Genomic DNA, 19,056 nt, shown 5'->3' with positions numbered 1-19,056 from the left:
GGTCTATGTGTGTATGTATGTGCATATAGGGGTGCATGTGTGTATGTATGTGCACAGAGGGGGTGCCTGTGTGTATGTATGTGTGCAGACTGTGTGTTAGAGCAGGGAGAAGTACGGTGCATCAAGCAATTTCAGCGTATAGTATGCGGAGCAAACTTAGAACTGGGACCTGTCACTTAGCCATCACTAAGGACACTCGGTGAGACTTTGTCTTCACAGATAGGTGTCGCCTTGGATGCGCCTGGCCCCGGCATAAGTCGGCTTGCGTCTCATCCTCATATCTTGGATTTGCTCCTGCACATCAACAACGAAGTAGTAGGCCGTCTCCTTGGTGTTGCGGACGATGCTCTGGTACTCCCTGCGGAAGTTCTGGTTGAGAGTTCCGTAGATCATGGCATTCACGCAGCTGTTGAAGTAGGCCAAGTAGTAGCTCCCGATGTATGCCCACTCTGGGACTCGTGGTCCGATGCCGAAAGGATCGAAGACCTGGGAAAGCTTCAAGAAATACAGCGGGCCCCAGCACAGAGCGAACAGGACGAAGACCAGAAACATCGTCATGAAGTTGCGGACATCGACCAGCATGAACTTGGGCTTGGTGACCTTGACCCGATGATTGACTTGAATGACCAAGATCCAGATCTTCAGGTAGCAGAATGCCACTACCGTCAGGGGGATGAGGAAGTGGAGGGCCATCACTCCAACGGCGTAGAAGGCAGTGGAAGTGTGGACAAAGCTGCAAGTGTAGACCGTGGGATTGTACTGCACGGTGGCCACAAAGTAGTTGGGGATGAGAGCCAGCATGGTCATCAGCCAGGTTACCATAAGGATAAGGATGGTGTTCCTTCCGGTGAAGATCTTCTCGTACAGGAGGCTATGGCAGATGTAGCAGTAGCGGTTGAGGGCTATCACCATGATGTTAAAGACGGAGCTGACAGCGCTAATGCTTGTAAGGAGGCCGCTCAGTTGACAGTGGAGTTTTCCCATGGTCCAGCCGTTGTTCAAGATGGCAATCAAGGTCATAGGGTAAGGATACACAGCAACAAGCATGTCGGCCACAGATAAACTGATTACAAAGACGTTCCCTGGAAAAGAAGGGTAGGAAAAAAAGAAACAAAGAAGGAAAAAAAAGAGAAGAAGGAAGAAAAAGGATCAACTGCAGAACATTCAAATCTCATTGAATTAGACTAATTAACAGAAAAGGTCAGTTGGAATTAGACAAGACCTGAAGGATATTGAGAGAAAAATGGAAAGCAATGAAATTCAGAGTGGACAGGACTGTAGAGAAACAGAGATACTTGTTCATAGCTAATAGAATTGCAAACTTATGGAAAGCAAATCTGGCAGCACGTAGTACTGCCTGAAAATCCATCCTGTGGTGCCCAGCCCTCCCATGATGAGCTCCTGTCTCCACAGGTACTTAGGTTGGTCCTCAGGAAACAGATACCTGATCCTGAGCAGGAGCAGGTCCTATCCTCAAAGCTTTTCCACCTTGGTGGACTTGCTAGCATCTATCTATAGGTTCTACAGGCCCGGTACACATTGTCACATGTCCCATGCATCTCACTGTCCCACCACCACTTCCCCTCTTCCAACGAGGTTGGCAAGCATTGATATTTCCATAATTAGAGGGTTATGGGCCCAATCTGGACCTCTAGCGTATTCCCACAACTGTTCTCCCCACACACCGCCCCCCAAAAAATCGCACATACTGAAACCAAAGGTTCCAACTTTCTGAGGTCAAATTGTGTCCCATGGAGTGCTCTGGGCAGCTTGAGGGAAATGAGCCCTTGAGGAGGGGGAGGGTGAAGAAGAACTAAGGGTGCTAAAAACAAACTTGCACCTTTCCCAAGGCCTTGCTAACATAGCTCCATTTCCAATCCCAGAAATCCCACAGTTCAGAATTTTCCCCATTGCAAACAGAGATTGACTCTGCCTAACTCTAAATAACTGAGGTCTCCTTTGAAAATCAAGAATGCTCCCTGCCACAGGACTGGACTCCAGAGCCAGAGCCAGGCAGCTTAATGAAATTCACAACCATGCAGTCTGAAGGATTGTGCTCTTCTCTGGACTATCATTAAGACAATGACAAAAATATAACTCTAGATAAATGGCTGCAAAAGACAGCATTAGGGATGCCATTTTCTTAAAAAGCTTTTTTTTTATGGGATCTGATATAAATGGGGCGGAAGTATAGGAAAGAGGAAAAGACTGTGGTAAAATGGCTTACAGGCTCTGGTGCCCCTAAGCGACTTCCTTGGATGAAGGTAGACATTTCAAGAAGTCTATTAACTCTTTCAGGATATTAGGGGTCTTGGCTGTTCTTACTGAGAAGGCTTGGAGCCGGAGGCAGCAATCAAGAAATGCATGCAAGTGGTCTTCCTCATTTCCCAAGATATCAGCCTTCCCTCCACTTCTATGTGCTTAAATATGGTTACCTTCCCTTAGTGGGAGGGGCACCTGAGAGGAAAGTGACCAAGCAATTTTCCTTTGTTCAGAAATCAAAATCATGGCTGTGGTCCAAAATCTTTTTGCCCAGCTGGGCTAATTAAGTCCATTAACAAGGTCATGGTTAGGCAACACACCAAAGTTGGCTCTAAGGCAGTGACAGATCTTTCCCTTTGACCTTCCCTAGACTGGAGCAATGCCTGCAAGGTTAGCATAACCAGTTAAGTGAAGCTTGCCTTCCAATAAGACAATTTGCTTTTGGCACATCCACTGAAGCAGTACAGCCTTCGGATGCAGACTAACGATGGCATGATTAAAGATCCGTTGATGTTGGTAATCGATCAAGGGCCACTGCTCGATCTTTTGCATATTACCCTTTTCTGTGATTGGAAATAAATTCCCAGCACCCAGACTGCCACCAGAGCTTGGTTGTATAAATCAAGGTCACTAACTCTTGTTCTAAGAGTCACTCTTCTGAAGAGGATTTTAATCTACAGCAAGAGAGCAGAGTGCTTTAAGACTGATTTGGAAAAATTTGTAATTTGTCAGTAGTTTGCCGTTTGTTTTGACGCCATCATCAGCCTGAGTCAAAGCAGCGGTTATTTAGTTACATGTGCTCTGCTTCGGGGTTTGAAAAGGTGACATTTGATTTAGAAACACTCAATCTTCATGTCCTGAATTTCTTACTGAAGTCTTTCTATGTCTTTCTAAGCACCTCTCTCCATTTCCCAGAAAACATCATAAGCAGACACACACCTTGATCTTTTCTCAGTCTTAGATTGCCTAGGCTACAGATGCATAGACTCACAGAATGACAGAGCTGGTTGGGACCTTAGAGATCACCTAGTCCAACCCCTGAATTTTACAGAAGGGGAAACTGAGGCTCAAGAAGGCTGATTTGCCCAACAGGTAATCAAGTGACAGAGGTGACATCTGGCCATTCTTTTTTCATTTGGGAACAGAACAAAGCAATAGTTCTGTGGATTAAAGGGAAACGGAGGCCAAAAGAAAAAAATGGGGTGTGGAGATACTGTGAAAATGAAGGAATAGTTCTTTAGGGGGAAAAAAAGAGGACAGAGCCCTTTAGCATGGAGGTACAAAGGGAGAAAACTTGCGAAAGTGGTCCCAGAAAAAAAAATAATTTAGTCAAGAGACAAAAGAAATATTTAGCAGGAAAAAACCCCAGAACTCTGCTCTTAGAAAGCTGTTTATATTAGCATCTAGTTTATCATTTTCCCGTGAACAGAGTCCGATCTAGTCGAGTACACTCCAGATTATCTGTCGACTAGGTCTTGATGGATTTATGGCAGCCTATTTTGATTTTGGAGCCTGCTCAGTCATCCATATTCAGCTCCCACAGCCACCCTCCCCAGCTTTGGCCATGGCCCTTGCCTTGGGTCCACTCCCAGCTAGCACTCTGGCTACATGATCCCAATGAATACCCAGGAGGGGGGCGCTGTAGGCAGTTAGGAGAGAGGGCAGGCTGCCCTGGGCATGTCTAGTGAGCATCTAGCTCATCTTAGCATGGCCAAAGCTCTTCAAGCTAGCTTCCATTTACAAAAAATAAAACCATTCCAAAGAATATTAAGATGATAGGAAAGGGCACTGATTTTGTCCCACCCAATAAAAGTTTTGGGTTTTTTTTTCTGGAAAAATCTTCCTGCCAACCAGGGCTTAACCTATTGTGTTGTTTTATCCTTGAGAAAAAGGAAAATAGAAAATATTTTAAATAAATTTTAAAAGGGACTTGGGGGGGGCAGCTAGGTGGCGTAGTGGATAGAGCACCAGCCCTGGAGTCAGGAGGACCTGACTTCAAATCCGGCCTCAGACACTTAACACTTACTAGCTGTGTGACCCTGGGCAAGTCACTTAACCCCAATTGCCTCACCAAAAAAAAGGGGGGGGACTGGGGTAGTGGGGTAGGGAGCCCAGAAGAACCCAACAAGTGTCTTCTTATGGGACTGGAGCCATAGAACAGAGGCATTTTTAGAAGGTGTGTAGTCTGAAAATCCTCCCACCTACCCACCCCCATTTTGTGGAGAAACAAGTGCCTTTGCCCACGGCTAAAGCTGCTTAATTTGACAAAAGAGGGAACTGAGGCCCAGGGATGGAATGGGTCTTATCCAAGGTAACTAGTGGCAGATTCAGGATGACAACTTGCATTATGGTCATTTTTTGGTACCATATCACATTTTGCCCCACCTCAAACACACAGACTCCTATCTTAATAAGGGGTTAGGACTATAAAGTAGAAAATGACTCTTTCAAAGGTGATAAAGCCTGGTTTTCTTTCTTTGAAGCATCTTGTTGATTGAGCCAATCGATAACAAAGGATCCTGGCAATTGGAGAAGAGAATTGTGGCTCTGATTTTGCCACCAACTGGCTGTGAGACCTTGGGCAAATTGATTTCCCTATCCGGGTTTCAGTTCGATCCTCTGCAAAATTATGGGGGGGAGGTGGTGGACTGACTGATCTCAAGGTGCTGGAAGCCTGGGGAAGGCAGACTGTGGCATCCCAGAATGTGGAAGCCTTTCTCCAAAAGGGACAAAGCCTAGACAGGGACAGCCATAGTATCTAAATGAGAACCTGGGTCCCTGGTGGGAGGCACAAACCTCCATGGGTCCCAGTTCCTGCCCTGAAGAAGCTCCCAGTCTAGTGGGGGCAGGGAGCAGAGGAAGTAGAATAGACAGCAAAAAGGGCTCAGAAAGAACAGAGGAGCCAGGTTTTTGCCCCAGCTCTAGCACTAACTAGCTGTTCCCAGCAAGTCTCTTCCCCCTTCTCTGGGCCTCATCTGCTTCTCCCATCTGCAAAATGGGGGGAGGGGGACTGTAGGCTCAGGCGGGAAGCTTGGATTAGCTGATCTCTCCGGTCCTTTCCAGCTCCCACATTCTCTGAATTGACACGTACACAAATAACCAGAAGGTGTATTTAATTACAAACACTCTACTTTGTTCTGGGTGTTCAGGCTTCATCATTTGTGACTTGCCCCTAGTGTGGTTGTCAGTTCACAGCTAAAAGAAATTCCAGGGGGAAAAGCTATGACCATTTAATGGGGTAATTTCTAGTGTGGGAAGACATTTCTGGAAATATTCCTGCAAGATGGAGTTTGCTAATTTAAAGCCCTTTGTTCAAAGCGGGGGGGGGGGGGGGGGGGGGGAGAAATAGTTCTGTTTGCTGGAATGAGAATTGGGGGGTGGGGGTGGAGGCTAACACTGAGCTCCATATTTGAAAATCAGGGTTTTTTTTAAATGGTTCAAGTGTCAAGGACAAGGAGCTGTGTGACTTAATCTAACAGCATTCCCAACGTTTCCATTTTCTCTTAGTTTAAAAAAAAAAGATGCCCATCTGATAAGATTGGTGAAAAGGAAAAATAGGGAAAGATAATGAGGGGGAACAAAAGAGGACCTAGCAAAGGGCACAGTAAGTGCCCAATAAATGTTTGTTGAATGAATGAATGCAATTAATGAATGCATGCAACACTGTCCTACAGCAAATAAGAGATCTCTGTGGAGGAAGCAGCCTTGCAAACAGACTGGTGGTCCCTGAGGCAGATGAAGAGCACAAAAATTCGGAAATGATTCATTTGGGTTTCTCTAGAAGGTAGGGAAGCTGGATGTAACTCTGGGAGAGCAGCTCAATTGCCATTACTTGTTTGCAAGGTTGCCTGCTGGCTCTTGCACTATCCAACTAGAAACATTTCCTAGCCAAGCTCTCAGAGGCGGTTTAATTTCATGCTGAGAATTTACAAACCGCTACAACAGATGTAAAGCTGTAAGGAGCAATTACACAGCTACTGCTTACCCAAGCAAAACCCGGGTTTGCATCTTTCCTGCAGATTAATCAGTGAGAAAGAAAAATGACGGCAATTGATGGTGCAAATTGCGGCTACAGGGCGATGTATTTAATGGGGGCTCTGAGAAGTTATGGGACAAATTGTCACTGCAAAGTCTCCCGTCAGCCACAAATGATTAGGCAGACTTGAGCTGAGCTTCCCAACAGGTTGACAGCCCGATCCACAGAATCACAGGACTGGAAAGAACTATAGCAGCCAGAGAGTCCAACGCATGCCTACACAGGAACCTTCTCTAACACCAACCCCACCAAAGTGGTCAGAGAGCCTCTGCTTAGGAGACCACTGCTGAAAGAGGACCCCCTAACTCCTGAGGCAGCCCCTTCAACTCGGGGACAGCTCTGCCTCCTGCTGAGGTGCCTCCTGCAACTTAAGACTTAGGACAGCCCTTTAACAACTTGAATGAATAAATAATAATTAGATAACAGTAAATACAGATAGTGGGCTCATATTTTTTTTGGTGAGGCAATTGAGGTTAAGTGACTTGCCCAGGGTCACACAGCTAGTAAGTGTTAAGTGTCTGAGGTTGGATTTGAACTCAGGTCCTCCTGAATCCAGAGCCGGTGCTCTATCCACTGAGCCACCTAGCTGTCCCGATAGTGGGCTCATATTGGCAAAGTGCTTTACATACATTATCTCCTTTGATCCTCACAGTGCCCCTGGTATGCACTATCAGTCCCATTTTACAGATGAAGAAACAGAGGCTCAGAGGCTAAATGCCTTTGCCTGTGGTCTACAGTTGGTAATTGTCAGAGGTGAGTCAAACCTAGGCCTCTCCTGATTCCATTTCTAGTTCTCTCTTTCTCTCTCTCGATGTCTCTCTCTCTCTCTCTCTCTCTCTCTCTCTCTCTCTCTCTCTCTCACACACACACACACACACACACACACACACACACCTCCTTCATTCTGGACACTATACCTCTATTAATGGAGCCTGAGCTTTCGTTCAACTTTGTTGCTTTGCCATAACCAAAGACTTCACTGCCTAATTAATGGTCTACCTCTGGGTGATGAACCTCTGGTTACTTAGCTAAACTGAGATTGGAACAAAAAAACCCATGCCGACACCAAATCCTATCTTGATAGAACCTTCTAGGGCCTACACTCCTTGTAGCCTTTGAAACAGCAGGCTCACAACCATGCCACAGTGTGCTACTGTGACAGGACTTGGGGTAAGGGGGGTAACTCATGAAACAAATGCAACTGTCTCTCCAGTGATGGGGCAGAAGGGTGTAAAAGAACAGAACTACTAAAAATGACACAGTTTAGATTATATTTTTTTTTGCTGGGCAATGAGGGTTAAGTGACTTGCCCAGGGTCACTTGCCAGTGTCAAGTGTTTGAGGCCAGAATTGAACTCAGTACAATCTGGGGGCAGCTAGGTGGTGCAGTGGATAAAGCACCGCCCTGGATTCAGGAGGACCTATTTTTAATGTCATTAGGCTCATAGATTTGGAGCTGGAAGGGACCTCAGAAGCCAACTAGTCAAGCCCCCCTCTTGTTTTAACAGAGGAGGAAAAGTGGAACCCGTGAAGGTTAAGTGATTTGCCCAAGGTCACACAGGTAGTCAGAATTTGAGCCAGTCTTTAAAGTCCCCAAAGAAGAGGTTCTTATCCAGTACCCAACAATCTGATACACTACTTGCATTTTTGCTATGATCCAAAAAAAAGAAAAAGAAAAAGAAAAAACACTACCAAGAAGTGGCAGCTAAATGGAAGGGCTAAACAATGTCACAACAAATGAAATTGACTATATTTCAACGGCAGGAAATGATTGGTTACCTACTGGAGAGTCATTTCAGAGTCATCTGTCTATATGTAGGCAGATCAATGACTGGTTAAAAGAAAGTTAAAAATCGATACCAAATTAGAAGAAAGACAAAGATAAGAAGGTAGTGCATGCACTTACAAACAACTCCAACCTAGCCAATTCCAGTAAACTGTTGTTGACTGGGAAAAAATGGGAAATGGATAAAGGTAAAGACATTGATTTTGATTATCACCATTTGGACAAGTAAAATTAAATTTTAATTTTAAAAATTAAGTTTAAAATTTCTCCTGTCTAGTCCTCATTTCCTTATTTATATAATGAAGAGTTCTCTTCCAGATCTAGAGACTAGACTCCTAAGTAATTGTGCAAAAATTGTTATCTTCAGTGTAGCACCTCATGGTTACAATCATAAAATATGTATCACCATAGTTGCCTGAAGGCTGTCATAAACTTAAGTATTACAAAAAAAACTTGTTGCAAAATATGTAACATTCAGGTTCTTGCTCCATCCTCACAAACCTGTGAGTTACATAGAGTAAGCATGATATCCATTTTAGAGATGGGGAAGTTGAGACTTGCTCACAGGAACAAGGCTACTAAGCTAAGTATTGGAGGCAGAACTCAAATCCATGTCTTTGGGCTTCTAGTCCACTGCAAAAGGTATTGAAAGAAGAAAGAAGGAAGGAGGGAGGGAGGGAGGAAGAAAGGAAGGAAAGAGGTAGAGAAAGAAAAGGGAGGGAGAGAAAGGAAAAAGGGAAGGGAAGAAGGGAGAGAAAAAAGGGAGGGAAGAACAAAGAAAGGAAGGGGAGGGAGGGAAAGGAAGAGAAGGAAAGAAGAGAAAGAAAGGGAAAGAAGGAGAAAGAAAAAAGAAAGATAAGAAAATAAACCAAAAGGGGCAAAACATGATTTAAGCAAGGGGTTTGACACAAGTCAGAAAGAGCCGGGCTTCCCTGGCCTTCCAGGAGCTGTGCTCAAGCACAGCAGGACTCAGTGGAATTAGCAGTTTACTCAAAGGAGAGGGCAATGAGTTCTAATCCTTCCCATTTCCTGTGCAGCTGTGGGCAAATTTCTTACCCTCTGGAGACTCTTGTTAACAACTACCTCTTGTGAGTGGTTGCAAGGCATAAAAGGAGCCAATAAAATGGAGTGAACAGCGGGTCAGCAATCCTAAGTGCTCCCTAACTGCTCAGAATAAAAAATTCCTGGTTTATAAAACATTTGCCTCAACCAAAAACTGGGCTTTCTAACAATGCTCTTTTTCCTCGGCCCCACTGCCAAATTTGATGCAAGTTCAGAAACTGCTCCATGGAGGGGAGGGGAGGGGAGGGGAGGGGGATAAACCTATGTTACAGGCTCTCCATTTTCAGTATCAACCTTCTCTCTAAAGTTGGACATGGGTTTCTACCGGGATCTAATTTTATACCCTCGGCTGTAAAAACCCACACTGCTTTGGTTAGAATGAGCAATTCTCTACCAAAACCCATTCTAGAATAAAAAGAAATCCTCCATACTAGGTACTTGTCAGATTGTCTCCATATTATTTTCCATTAGCCCGGCCCGAGAACATTTTTCCTCTTTGAACCATGAGGACTTGGGGCGGCATGGCGGAGGGAGAAGAGAGGGAGAGTGGGGGTTCTGTCTGCCACTCACTGGCTGTGTGACTGGGAGCCCCATCTGGGACTCAGTTTCCTCATCTGTAAAATGAGGGGGTTGGACTGGATGACCTCTGAGGTCCCTTCTAGTTCCAAATCTCTGACCAGCCTCGGCTCCAGTGACCAGCCTTCACAGAAGGTTTCACAGCCTTTGTTTCCCTTACAATACATTAGCCAGAGAGTCAGTCGCTGGCTCCCTAGAAGGCATTTTCTCAATTCATTCTGCACCCAGCCTGCCAACTTCATCTAAAACAATTAAGTGGATTAGGGAAGCTTTTGCTCAAGTGAAATTTCACAGCACAGCCTGAGGTTTGAGAGGAAGCCAAGAAGCAAAGCCACACAGTTAATGACAGGGATTGAGGTGATGTCCTTATCACTCAATGGGGAAAAAAAGAAAGAAAGAAAAGAAACCACCGAAATCAGTTCAAATTGGTCTCTCCTTTTACACAAGCCTCCCTAGTGCTAACGGGCCCAAGGCTGGCTCATCCCGCACACCAGGCCATCTCACTGAACCCTTCCTTCTCAAACACATCAGTTAAAACTGAGCACACACTTCCTCCCCCTCCCCCCCTTCCCAGGCTCCAAAGGCTAGGGACCATAAACGACACCTTTCTCCCTCTACAACAAGCCATACTAATCAAAAGCTAAAAACTTTTCCATAAATTCAGCACAACACACTGACATCAGGCATGATGTTCCGGAACCTCACAAAAGGTGACCCCCACACACACACACTTCTTTTTTCCAATCTTCATTTAGCTCAGCAGATTTTTCAATAATAATAAGCCCCCCTCCAAGAAATTCATTTGTTTGCTTGGGAAAAAAACAAATGGCTGAAAAGCCCTTTCAGATTATAATCAAGAAGGAGGCAGGGGCAGTGGACTTTAGGGGGCCCCACAAAGGAGGTCTGAGGTGCCCCGAAGCTCCATTTGGCATAAACAATATCCTTTTCATGGATGAAAAACTTCATTTTATTTTAAATTTAAATTTAAAATTCACTTATATGTAATCTTTATTAAACAGTTCAACACACTGACCTTATTTTCTCTCTTAATATTTTAATATATTGGAGAAGGGGCTGAACTTTGGGGAGACAAGTCAAGGAAAGAAAATTGCTTTTGGAGTCAGAGAACCTCCATATGAATCTCAGCCCTGCCATTTATTAGCTTCATAACCTGCCTAGGCCTCAGTTTCCCTCTCTGTAAAACAAGGGAGTTAGGCTAGATCAGGAGTTCTTAACCTTTTTTGTATCATGGAACCCTTGGCCAGTCTGGCGAAGCCTATAGAACTCTTTTCAAAATCACATTTTAAAATGCAGAAAATAAAATACATAAGATTGCAAAGGAAATCAATGATATTGAAATACAGTTATCAAAATATTTTTTAAAATAACAGAAACAACAACAACAAAAAATAATTTCACGAACCCCGGGTTAAAAACCTTTGTCTTAGGACCACAGATTTAACAGAGAGTAGAGAGCCCTTGAATTCATGTTGATTTGAAAATAATTGAAATAGTGGTGTGGGTTTTTAGCTGAATATTTTAATTCACTGGAGAGGACTGTGCTAGGGTGGTGACAAGTGAAATCCTATTACTGTTACACACACACACACACACACACACATACACATACACACATACCAAAATGGGGTGCCAAAATTTGTCCACCCTGCCCCTTTGCACTCCCTCCAGCCCTAAAGAGCAAGGCTTCCACCATTCTAGAATGTCCAAAATCCAACTGCCTGGGAGGGGTAGACTGCAGAGCAGGACACAGCAGGGGGCTTCGAGAGAAAAACCCTAGGAAACACACCATTTACACTCTCCACATCACTGCACCCCTCCTGGCTGCTTTAATCCCGTTCCACTGGCCAAAAACTGGTCAAATACTGCAAACCACAGGCGATCATGTAGCACCTCCCAGTCCAGCCCAAGGCCTCCCAAGTCCCCCATCCCCTACTGCTGCAAAGGCAAAAAGCAGGGCCTTGACAGGCCAGCCAGGGTTTTGTTGAAAGCATTCCCATCAACAAGTAAATGCATCTCCTGTTTGTCACTGCGTGCATCTCTCCCTCCCCCCCTTGTCACCTTCTCCTTTCCCTAAGTACTGTTCCCATTATTTGCAATGATTTCCACACAGGACTGTTGCTAGGCAGTCATATAGGCTATAGTACTATCATCTGGGGGTGACGGGAAAAGAGGGAGGGAGAGGGAAAAAAACCCCAACATGAGAGCTTGGAAAATCGGGCTCCGGATACAGGCTGCAGGCTCCTGTGCTAATGAAAAAGCCAGGAGGAATCCTCCGGGGGCAAAGAGGAAAATTTTAAAATGACTGCCCATTCCTGAAAGTCCTGTTGCAATGTCTCTTTCTTAGTTGCTAATGATTTTAACAAGGAGAAATGCCCTGAGAGTTTAATCGCATTTCTTTCCTTCCTGCTCCTCACTTCCCTGTCTGAGGAAGACAAGAACCAGTCTCTGACTGTAGTTCCAGCCTGTTAATTAAGGTATTAGGAGCGAGAGCAGCCTGACCCTGAACCCCTGCTGCTTCTACTGAAGGGGAGGGTCGCAGAGCGCCCCTGGGGAGCTGGGGCAGAAATACTCCTCTGCAGTTTTGCAAGGGCACCGTCTGCCTCTAGGGGATTTCTCACAAGATGCAGAGAAGAGACAGGGAAAAGAAAAACAAGGACTGCTTATGGGTCTGGAGTCAGAACAGGGTGCTGGCCTTATGGGAAGGTCGGAGCCGTGAAGCTGGGCGGGGGAAGGGGGCTGGGGAAGGCGGGCCGGGGCTAAGATCGGCCACCCTTCCCAGAAGTTGGAGCAAGTGCCAAGACTCCTCTTTTCTGGGAAGATTCTGCCCCCGTCTGGGCAGCTTTTAAGTTCATTCATTTCAGTGGCAAGGCTGGTTGGCAGCTGTGCCTTGGCCAGCAGCCTTCCTTCTAACGGGCAGTCGGGATTCCTCTAACCGCTCCCCGCAACTCCACTCGCGGCTGCTGCTCAGCCCAGCTCTGGGGCGCTGCAGCTGTGGCTGGTTAGGAAGGGGGGCTTGGCCCCACCCCTCTGGTCTTTACTGGGGCTCCTCACACTGCCGCCCAGGCAGAGGCCCCTGGGACTAATTAGGAGACACTACCTATCATTGCATTTGGAGCTGGGGGATGTGATGAGCAGAGCCTTCCACCTCTACTGTTAGGCTCAGAGAGAAGAGCCCCCTTAGACAAGTACCCTAAAAGAGGGGACTTCATCTCCACCACCATCTTGGGTGGCATGGGCCTCAGTTTCCTCCTCTGTAAAATGGCTGGGTGAGATGCCACCTGCAGCACTGCCCTGTATTCAGCTCACGTCCAGACACAGAAGTGCCCGTTTTCTCCCAGACTCTCGCTTGGCTCCGCCCCTCCTCCCCCTAACCTTTGCTTGGCTCCTGGCATCCCCAATTCTGTAGCATGGTTGTCTCCCATATCCTGGCCACTGCGACTTTGCTGTGACCACTGAAGGGAGGGGGTAACTCATTTCCCTGAAGATGGCCAGCATACTGCACCAGGGTGTGCCCACCCAGGGCATCATCTCTGCCAGCCGTGCCCGGGGACTGGCCAATCAAAGCTAGGTGCGTGCCATGGTGCACTGGCCGAGTGCTCTCATTGGCCTCCCTGGGGAAATCTAGCCACTGTGCTCTCTCCACATGGCCATTAGGTGCCCCCCCCCTTTCCTTGCCAACTGTACCCCATGAAGTCTATTGCTGTGCCTGCTCACCTCCCCAGCCCCACAGCTCTGCCAGGTTCCTTGGTTATCATCCTCATTGCTTTAGAGCTGGAAAGGGCCTCAGGAGTCATTTAGTCTGCAGCCTGCCTCTCTCTTTCTCACACACACACACACACACACACACACACACACACACACACGATACGGGGAACCCCCAAACAGGCCCTTATTTTGAGCTTCCCCAAATTTCTACACTGGGCAGCGCCTATGCTCACTAGCTCCTAAACCCTGCTCTTCACAGGCCCTGACACAGGGGATTGCTGTGAATGAATAACTAGCCTCTCCCTCTCTCTCTCTCTCCCACCTCCCCCCCAAACCTCCCAGCTTGAAGGCAGTGGTTCAGCAGCCCCTAGATAGAGCCTTGACAACCTTTTACTCATCTGCCATCTTAGCAGGGTGGTGGGGTTCCACAAGGGACACCCCCACATTTACTGGGAGGACAGATCCCCAGTCACTTCTTTCAAGTTGGCTGTAGGAGATACGGAGGCTGTATTTAACTCTGCATTTCCCCCGGCTCTGTCCAATGCCAGGCAAGGACAGTAAACGACCCCTACCACATAGTGCACATTGGCACTGGGAAATGTACGGGGAGAAGGTCTCTCTGATCCCCCTCTACAGAGGAGCCCATATTTAGGTTCCTTTTAGCCCCAAGGGGAGCCTGCAGAGACCCTCTAACAACTTAGACACGCAGACATTTATTTGCTGGGGGTTTGGGGGGGAGGCAGGAAGGACACTGCCCCTCCCTTCTACAGAGGAGCACATATTTAGGCTAGGTTCAGCTGGGCTCTCTCCAAGCCCAAGAGGAGCCTGCAAGGATTCGACCAAGTTAGACACCCCGATATTTAGGGGGCTCTCTGCAGAGACCACACTTAAGGCAGGATCAGCTTTAGATACTAGTAAGGTTGTCTCTCTCCAATCCGCAATTGGCAGGGAGGGGATGGTGACCCCTCCCCAAATTATATGGCCCCCTACATTTCCTGAGGGTGTTTCTGAGCCCCCCTCCCATCGGGCTCTGCGGCGCTTCGGCTGTATTCCCTGGCTTTTGCCTAACCAGGTCTAGGAGGGTGAGTGTGCCCATTTTGCAGTCCCAGGAGTGGTGGCCATGGGACTCAAAGACCCTGGTCTAGCCCAGCAGATCCGAGGCAGCTTTTCCCAGCAGTACTGGGGAATTGAAAGAAGCACAGCGGCCAGCCCCCACCAATTTGGTGTCCCGTGGGGGAGGGAGAGATGAGGGGCAGGGGGGAGGGGGGAGGGGGGAATGGAGCTGCCTCTGCAGCACAGCACTTCAGTCAAACACACACTTTTTCTTTTCTTTTCTTTTCGGCTTTTTAAAGCCGCTTTTCAGATGAAGGGCTCTGCCTAGCCCTAGGCGAGGAAGCCTGTCTCCCAGATGTCTTCCCAAGCCCAAGCCGCAGACCCCGTGGGGATTTAGCGACCCCCACCCAGCCATCCCACTTCCTGGCTCTGCACAGCTCCCCAAAGCCCTGCACTTAATTAATTTCGCGGTGTTTGGCTCCGGCAGCCCCAGGCAGGCAACTCCTCTTGCCTGCCTCAGCCTAGGGACCCTCGGAGGACTTAGCGACCCCTTCCCAATCAAACACAGACACATTCCTGTCCTTTCCCCGGCGTTTATTCCCAGCCTGGACACTTACCTGGGCTCGGTCCGGCTCTGGACGCCAGGGAGAGCGGCTCTTCATTGCCAGCCCCAGCAGCGCGAGTGCGGGGACCCCGGAGGATCGGGGAGGCTTCTCCAAGCCCCTGGGGGCTAGCTTTGCAGCCAGCCGCTCCCAAGCCCCTCAGCAGCCTCCCCACTTACCTGTTCGGCCCTGGACGGTAGCCCCCACCCCCAGCTCGGGATCCCTAGGAACCTAAGCTTAGAGACCCCGACACTTAGTCTTGGGGAGCGTCTCCCAGTCCCAGACACCCGCCCCTCCCACCTCCCTGCGCTCAGGGCTAAATTCAAGCTCCAGACACTGGCTGCTATGCGGACCCACGGGCCGCCGCCGCAGGCTGCGGGATTGCCAGTGGCCCCATCCCCTGCCTCTCTCCCTCCCTGGGCTCGCTCCCGTCCCAAGCTAGCCCCGCGTCCCTCCTGAAATGGGGTTCAGTTCGAATTCCTTTACTCGGCGTCTGCCTGGCCATTGAGTGGCCTCGGAAGATGCGGCCGGGCGGCGGGCGGCGGGCTCGGGCTGGACCCCGCTAGACTCTTATCTCGCACCCTCCACTATCACCCCCAGGCTCCGGGGCTGTGTACAGCTCGGGCAGGTGGGCGCTAACTCTGTCAGGTCTCCTCACCGGGCGTTATGCCAGCCTAACGTCGCTGCTACTTGGGAAGCGGGGCTCCCACGGGGCTGGGGAACACAGATACCTAAGGAGGGAGAAGGGGCGCAGGACGCGGGACCGCAGCGGGGTGCGGGTGCTGGTGCGGGCAGCTTACCGAGGTTGCGAAGTCTCTCGTTCTTGGTCACGGCAGCGATGACAAACGAGTTGCCCACGAGGTCCATCACGATCGTGAAACAAAGCAGCAAGGACAAGAAGCTGGTCAGGAACACGCTCTGGGGCCGAGGGGTCTTGGGCTGCCACCAGTCAGGGACGGTGGTAGTGTCATTGTGAGCCGCCTCCATGGTGGTGGAAGCTGGGGAAAGAGAGAGACAGTGAGGGCGCCGCCTTCACCGCCCGCATCCAACCCACCCGCTCCGAGCTCCCCTGCTCCCCGGACTTGCCCAAGCCGGGAAAGGCTGCTAAGTGCCTGCCGACTCCCCTAAGTTCTCTCGGAAGGCGCGGCACCAAGGGTAGCTCCTGGGGAGGGCACTTTGCCTCAGTCTTTCTTTACCTGCTCACCACCCGCCCGCCTGCCTGCCTGCCTGCGGATGCTCCCACCTCCAGCCTTAGAGTGCTCGAATTTCCCTGGCACCGAGGTTTTGTCTCCAGGGCGTGGTGCCCAATGGCATGTCGGTGTCAGAGGAGCGAGAGCTTTGGGGCAGCGCCCCCACAAACCAGCGCTTCCCGAGCTCTCTGACTGCCTACCGCCTCGACTGGCGCCGCGCACTAAGTGCAGATTTCAGAGCCCCTCAGACAAGCATTGCCGCCTGCACAGAGTGCGGGCTCTTGAGCCCTCCCCCTGTCAGGCGCAGCTGCCGCTCACAGAGTGCGGGCTCCCGAGCCCCTAGGAGGAGCGCACCCGCCCCTGGGAGGAGCGCAGCAGCCTCACACAGGGCAGTGCGGCCAGGTCCGTGCCACCAGGACAGTGCCTCCAGGGCAGTGCCGCCAGGGCAATGTCGGGGTCCGGAGCCCTCCGCAAGGGCGGGGTCGCTTCGCCCAGAGTGCCAGGACAGCGTCAGAGTCAAGAACCAAAGGGATGGACACCGCCTCAGCGCGCCCCGCACCAGAGCAATGCCAGGGTCCTGCCGGAGCTCCGAGGCCCCCACCAAGGGCGCTGCCGCTGCGCTCTAGTGCCGGCTCTCTCCCCCAGGGCTCCAGAGCCCCAGGAAGGGTGGGGAAGGGTGGGAAAGGGTGCTGCCACCTTTCCTAAAGATCCGGGGGCTCCAGAGCCTCTGGGACAGACAATGCAGCCGCGCAGAAAATACTAGGGCATTGTTAAGGCTCCAAAGCCTCTGGGACGGACAGTGCCTCCCGGATAAAGTGCGGGGACACTGCCGGGACTTCAGAGGCTCTGGGAGCGAAATAGCCGCCTAGCATAAAGTGCTGGGGCATTTCTGGGGCTCCGGGACTCCGGGAAGGGTGCTGCCGCCTAGCATAAAGTGCCGGGACGTGGCCCGGACGCCGGGGTCCCTGGGAAGGGCGCTGCCGCTGCGCGTAAAGAGCGCGTAAAGTACCGGGGCATAGCAGGGGAACTGGGAGCCGGGGAAAGGAATCAGGAGCCCGGGAAGGGAATCAGGAGCCCGGGAAGGGAATCGAGAGCCCGGGAAGGGAACCCGGAGCCCGGGAAGGGAACCCGGAGCTCGGGAAGGGAATCGAGAGCCCGAGAAGGGAACCCGAAGCCCGGGAAGGGAATCGGAAGCCCGGGAAGGGAACCTGGAGCCCGGGAACGGAATAGGAAGCCCGGAAAGGGAACCCGGAGCGCGGGAAGGGAACCGGGAGCCCGGGAAGGGAACTCGGAGCCCAGGAAGGGAATCGGGAGCCCGGAGGAGCTGCCGCCCAGCATAAAGCGCCGGGACATGGCTGGGGCTCCAGAGTCCCCCCGGGAAGGGTGCTGCAGCCGTTCCCGGTACGGGCAAGAGTCCAATCTCGGATAAGGGTTTAGAAAGCACGGGGAGAGCAAACTTCATTTCCTTGTTCCCCCTCCATTCCCCAAAGTCCTTGGCTCGTCTCGGGGCTGATTGTGGGGGACCCCAGACGCCTCTTCTCCCTCCACTTCTCTTTCCCTTTCTCCCTTCGAGGAGGACGAGCAAGAGAAAGCAGGGCGCTTCTCCAACAACAAGAACAACAACAAAATCTGGGCTGCTTTCTCCCCTAGCCTTCCCCTCGCACCCTGCTCTGAAGCCGCAGCCAGGGATCGGCTTGGCTAGCCTATGAGGGGCTTCAGAGGGCAGGCAGGCAGGCAGGCAAAGCGCCGCTGGCTGGCTGAGCTCCATAGAATTCCCCCAGCCCCCCAGCCGCCCAGCCCCAGTCCCGGCCCCCACGGGGCCCCTGGCCGCAGCCTCGGAGCTTACAGTAGGGGCTGGAATCTCCGGAGGCAGCGCCCTCCTGGCCAGCGGCGCCGGTCACCGCGGGCAGCAAGTCCCCCAGCAGCCGAGATGCGTTGGGCAGGAACATCGCTGCTCAAATGAGCCGGGCCAGCTTGGCGAGCTTTTATAGAAAACTTTACCACCTGACTTCCGACGTAACACCTACGCCATCGAAATTAATGACAGGGGCAACCTCCCAAACACCTGTAAGCACTTAAACCCCCTTGGGAGCCCTCTGGCCACCCCCCTTTTGGCAGAACTGACCACGGAGTGGCTGGAATTGCCCCAACTCCCTTTACGCAAAAACCGCTAAGTCTGAGTGGCAGACCTAGCCCATTCCTGAACTATTAACAGCAGGAGGCCTGCCCTGGTCTTGAAATAGACGCCTGTGTCACCCAGGGCTGGTGGAGTCAATGCGATCTGGCCGATCTCAGCTAGTCTCGCTGCACTCCAAGTTGTCTTGCTCGCACATGTATGATGGAACGGTCCAAAGGCTGTGGGAGGGATCCCAGGGAGGCAGCAGTCCCCCCAGGGCCGTGCGCCAGGCATTCAAACCTACCCAGAGCATCCAGAGCGGCAGCACCTTCCTTCGCACTCAGCCCCTCTGTCTACCCTTTTGCCTCTGCTCATTTTCTTCTCATACTCCGCAGCCATCCAAAAAGTGCAAAGTCCTGCCCGCATTCACCCACGTCCAACCAGAGGTGGTGCACCAAGTACCCAATGGCTCATAAACACCCACTGCCACCCCCACCCCACCCCCACACACCCCTTAAGTTTTACCAGATCATTAAATAGTTGTGGTAGGGATCAACAGGAGATTTCAGATGGTACCCAGTCCTCCTAATGTTAGAGTAGTGGGCTCTCAACTACATAAGGCACAGAGAAGCAAGCCGCTTGGCCCTG

The 19,056-nt window shown here is 50.5% G+C and overlaps 1 protein-coding gene across 1 annotated transcript; it reads right to left on the bottom strand.

Annotated features, from left to right (window-relative positions):
* Window positions 1–213: 213 nt before the first annotated feature.
* On the bottom strand, window positions 214–18,241 carry GPR50 (G protein-coupled receptor 50). The gene is made up of 3 exons (XM_043973687.1): window positions 18,139–18,241; window positions 15,903–16,100; window positions 214–1,082 (listed from the first exon to the last, which is right to left on the bottom strand). Exons 1-3 carry the CDS (start codon window positions 18,239–18,241, stop codon window positions 214–216), a joined length of 1,170 nt encoding a protein of 389 aa, XP_043829622.1.
* Between the last annotated feature and the right edge of the window lie 815 nt (window positions 18,242–19,056).

This window comes from Dromiciops gliroides, chromosome X, assembly GCF_019393635.1.
Source record: "Dromiciops gliroides isolate mDroGli1 chromosome X, mDroGli1.pri, whole genome shotgun sequence".
NCBI classification, from domain to species: Eukaryota; Metazoa; Chordata; class Mammalia; order Microbiotheria; family Microbiotheriidae; genus Dromiciops; species Dromiciops gliroides.
The sequence above is the reverse complement of the archived record's forward strand: the minus strand, read 5'-3'. Positions and strand labels throughout refer to the sequence as shown.

What these genes read in the sequence shown, in the direction of transcription:
- GPR50 (XM_043973687.1), bottom strand. Translation starts at nt 18,241, where the DNA reads ATGTTCCTGCCCAACGCATCTCGGCTGCTGGGGGACTTGCTGCCCGCG. An exon ending in CGGAGATTCCAGCCCCTACT is followed by an intron (nt 16,101 to 18,138) that starts GTAAGCTCCGAG and finishes CTCTTTCCCCAG; the next exon opens with CTTCCACCACCATGGAGGCG. An exon ending in CGAGAGACTTCGCAACCTCG is followed by an intron (nt 1,083 to 15,902) that starts GTAAGCTGCCCG and finishes CTTCTTTTCCAG; the next exon opens with GGAACGTCTTTGTAATCAGT.